The sequence below is a fragment of the Elephantulus edwardii genome, unplaced genomic scaffold (genome assembly GCF_000299155.1).
Source record: "Elephantulus edwardii isolate Elephantulus edwardi_28Jun2011 unplaced genomic scaffold, EleEdw1.0 scaffold00111, whole genome shotgun sequence".
NCBI lineage: Eukaryota > Metazoa > Chordata > Mammalia > Macroscelidea > Macroscelididae > Elephantulus > Elephantulus edwardii.
In genome coordinates, this window is record NW_006399861.1 from 11,409,508 (window position 1) to 11,413,924 (window position 4,417).

The 4,417-nt window shown below is 41.5% G+C and overlaps 1 protein-coding gene across 1 annotated transcript in view; it reads right to left on the reverse strand.

The window, feature by feature from the left end:
• LOC102848552 (probable phospholipid-transporting ATPase VA-like) overlaps positions 1-4,417 on the reverse strand; it is a 664,838-nt gene that overhangs the window by 102,012 nt on the left and 558,409 nt on the right. Inside the window, 1 exon segment of the mRNA XM_006892177.1 lies at positions 3,912-3,988. Coding sequence (XP_006892239.1) covers positions 3,912-3,988 — 77 coding nt within the window.

The window sequence follows — 4,417 nt, forward strand, 5'->3', positions numbered from 1 at the left end:
AGGAGGGGAAGACCCTCTATGAGGTGGATTGATTCAGTGACTGGGGTAATCGGGATGGGTGTGTCAGAGGCAATGAGATTGGCACAGGATAGAGCAGGGTGTTGCAAACGACTCGACGGCACATAATAACAACAACAACAAATCTAGTTATCTTTTTAATGGGCTTGCTTGGAAGTTCCTCCAAGCCCTAAGTAATCTTTCCTTTGCTAAGGTAGTTGCCACGTGTTTCTGATCTTGTCTGGGAGTTCCAGGAAAGCCAGGATAGTAGATATAGTTACTCTACAACTTTAGAGCCCACCAACACTTGGCTCCATGGTGAACCAGATGACCACAAAGACTATGTTTTGAGGGACTTTTGGATTTTCTTGCCCTTTTAGCTCTCTGCCTGGGGCCACATTCCTACCCTGACCGTGCTGGAGTCTCCTAATCATCCTCAGTGACTCAGCCTGTATTCCAGGTGTCCCTCTTGCCACAGCATACCATAACAGACCATCTCCCCAAGGTCTTACTACAGTGTCCTTTTCCTTGTTGTACTGAGTAAAATGCAAGTGACAGGTACTGTAATCTTAATAAGCTGAGCGCTTACAGCAGGAGAGGTATCAATCTTATCAATACCATATATAATACATGTCCAATACATGTTTTAAAAAATCAAAGAAGTGTTACTTTAAACACTTTCAGAAACAGCCAGCCATCCAACCCAGAGGTTACATCATTCAAAACTGACCTATGGGAAAAGTCCTATTTTTACCCTCTTTTCAAGTCACAGATTATAAACCTCCATAGCTTCTGGTCTCCCTCTCCAAGGAAGTGGACAATGACCCAAAGTCGCAGGCACCATACTCAACCATATTCTCAACATCAAAGTCTTGTGTATGAGATGTCAGGATCTGCTGACCTTTCTACAGATCCACCTGACAAGCTCTTCCTTAGTCAGAGTTTCCATACAAGGAGAGGGAGCTAAGAGGAAAGATGATATGAAGAGATCAAGCTGCCTTTAAAACAATTATTTTGCTCATTCATTCTGTTAATGCTCTGCGACCTTTGGCTATGTGCATATACTGCACTAAGCACTCTCTTGAGACAAATAGGAATCAGACACAGACTTCACTTTTAGTGTCATGAGGAAAAAGCACAAATAACCACACAGTGATTCAAGTCAGAGGGCAGGAGAGAGTAAGAGAAGTGGTAACTATGGGGCGGAAGCTGAATGATAGGGCTTCTAGTTTGAAACAGCTTATCTAGCTATAAAATTTAATATAAACTGAGAAAATGAATAGGTCTTGATCAAGCTTGGAATAGATTGCATACTCAATAAATAATTACTGAATGAAGAAGGAATCTATTACTCAATGAATACATGGTAGTCAACATACTAATTTTAAAAAGAAGATAGTTGGAGAATTGTTACCCAAAGTTTTTACCAACTTCCAAAATTTTGTGATTTGCAGTTAATAAAGTGTTAGAAAAGGTTTTAATATTACTTCTAGAGCACTGAAGAGTCAAAGCACTGGAAAGAACTAAAGATATTGAAGAGCTGATCAGAATATTTCAAAAGGCAGCGCAGGAAGACAAAGGAAAATATTACAATGAAATGTGAAAGGAGCTGGACACAGAAAATCAGAAGGGCCACACTCACTCAGCATTTCTTAAGCTCAAGGAACTGAAGAACAAATTCAAACCTCGATTTGCTATACTTAAGGATGCTTTGGGCAGAATATTAAGTGATCCAGGAAGTATTCAAAGAAGATGGAAAGAGTACAGAGTCACTGTACTGAAAGGAAATGGCAGACACAGAAGAATTTCATGAAACAAAATATGAGGAAGAGGTTTTGGTAATGAAGGAAGAAGTTGAAGCTGCTTTGTAGAAATTGGCAAAAAATAAGGCCCCAGGAATTGATAGTACACCAATTGATGTATTTAATCTAGCAGATGCTGCCATAGATGTGCTCAGTAAATTGTGTCGAGAAATCTGGTCAACCAGTTGGTCAACTGACTGGAAGAGATCTATATTTGTTCCCATTCCAAAGAAAGGTGACCCAACAGACTGGAAATTATAGAACAATACCATTGATATCACATGCAAGCAAGAGTCTGCTGAAGATTATTCAAAAATGACTGTATCAGCAAATCAACAGAGAACTGCCAGAAGTCCAGGCTGACTTTAGAAGCAGTTGTGGTACTAGGGATATTGCAGCTAATGGGTCTTGGCTGAAAGCAGGGAGTACCAGAGAAATGTTTCACTGATTATGCAAAGGTGTTTGACTGTGTGGATCATAACAACTTGAGACTGACTCTGAGAAGAATGGGAATTCCAGATAGTGCTATGGACTAGGAGGCAGTCGTCAGAACAGGGCAAGGAAACACTGCATGATTCAAAATTGGGACAATGCAGTAGAGGAAGATTGATTCAGTGACGGGTATAATGGGTGTTGGTGTGTCAGAGACAGTGAGATTGGCACACGATAGAGCAGGATTTAGGGCTGTTGTACACAGGGTCACTAGAGTCACATGTGACACAACAACAAAATCCAAAATGCCAGGGATGTGTCCTTTCTCCATACCTTTTCAACCTCTATGCAGAACAGATTATCTGGGAGGTGAGGCTTTATGAGAAGAAGTGTGACATCAAGATTGTCGAAGATTCATCAACAATCTGTATTATGCAAATGACACAACCCTGCTTGCTGAAACTGAGGACTTGAAGCACTTGTTTCAGAGGGTCAAGGACTGCAGCCTTCAATATGGATTGAGGCTCAATATCAAGAAGACAAAGATTCTCACCACTGGGCCAATTGGCAGCATCAGGATGGATGGTGAAGTGGTGAAGAGATTGAGATTGTTTACAGCTTTAGTTTGCTTGGCTCCACAGTCAATACTCTTGTCACCGCAGCAAGAAAATGAAAAGACATATTGTGAAGGGAAAGTCTGCTGTTAGGGACCGCTCCAAAGTGCTGAAGAGCAATGGTGTCACTCTGGAGACCAAGGCGCACCATGGTTTTTGCAATGACTTGCTAAGCATCAGAGAGTTGGAAAACGACTTGGGAGGATAGGAGAATTGATGTCTTTGAGCTGTAGTGCTGGAGAAGAGTATTGAATGGACTGCTTAGACAATAAACAGGTTCATCCTGGAAAGGGTTAAACCGGGCTGCCTCTTGGAGGCAAAGATTCTGAAGCTTCCTCTGACATACTTTGGACATGTTGCAAGGATGAACTAGTCCTTGGAGAGGGACATCATGCTGGGGAGGGTGGAGGGACAGTGCAGGAGAGGAAGACCCTCTATGAGGTGAATTGATTCAGTGATGGGGGTAATAGGGGTTGGTGTGTCAGAGACAATGGGATTGGCACCGGATAGAGCAGGGTTTAGGGCTGTTGTACACAGGGTCATTATGAGCCACATGTAACTCAACAGCACATAACAACAACAACAACATCCAAAATAATTTTTTTATTTAACTTATTTGTTCAATGATTAGATCACATGACATGGCAAAAGAAAAATGTAAAGCTAGACTCTCTTACTTTCATAGTGGTAACAGGTATCAACTGTGCTATAGAGAAGTCAGTTTATCAAATGGTATGGGTAGTAGTCATTGAAGAAAAATGCTGCCTAAGGACAGATTGGAATAGTAGGAGAGAAGCATTATCCTACTTGACCTCTCTCTGGGCTGTTTTATAAAAATATACTTGTAATTAGAGACAGACTTTCTTATTGCTGTAACCATGAAGAACAGCATTCCACTTTATTATCTACTATCAACTTAGCACAAGATTTTAGTTATGATCAGGCCAACCGTTTAGATTAATCAGAGAGAGCTCAAAGTCAGGCCAAGGGTATCTTTCTTTGGTATTTTTAGAGGAGGCAGCCTGAAGAGGCAAGAGACAAACTGCACAACCCAACTAATATTTACCTGCATGCCTTCCTGGCCGGATATGCCCACACCCACATCTGCCACCTGGAGCATGCTGACATCATTGGCTCCATCTCCTAGGAATAGCACAGGCAGAGGGAACTATGTTAATAAGATGCATGACACCCGGCCTTCAGTCATGGGAACTGTTGGCCCCCTGTTTTTCACGCTCTCTGCTCTATATCATTCCTGGCTGTTTGTCTCTTTATTATAAATTTATTCTATTCTTTGGGACCCTCGGTCTGCAACATTCTGGTGCCCAAACAGGGACAAGGTGATGGTTTTTCTTTGGATAAGGTGGTGGTTTCTCTTTCTCTTTTTCAAGCAGACACCAGGAACCGAAAGGGAATTCGCTCAGGGTAAGTGAAACTTTCCGGAAAATTAAAAACAGGGTCATGAGAGAATCTTCACTCCTTGGAAATTAAGGATAGAATTAGAAAAAATTTTCATGAGGATTCTCTCACCCCTTAAAGGGCAAATTTAAGGGAAGAAAAAGATTTCATGGG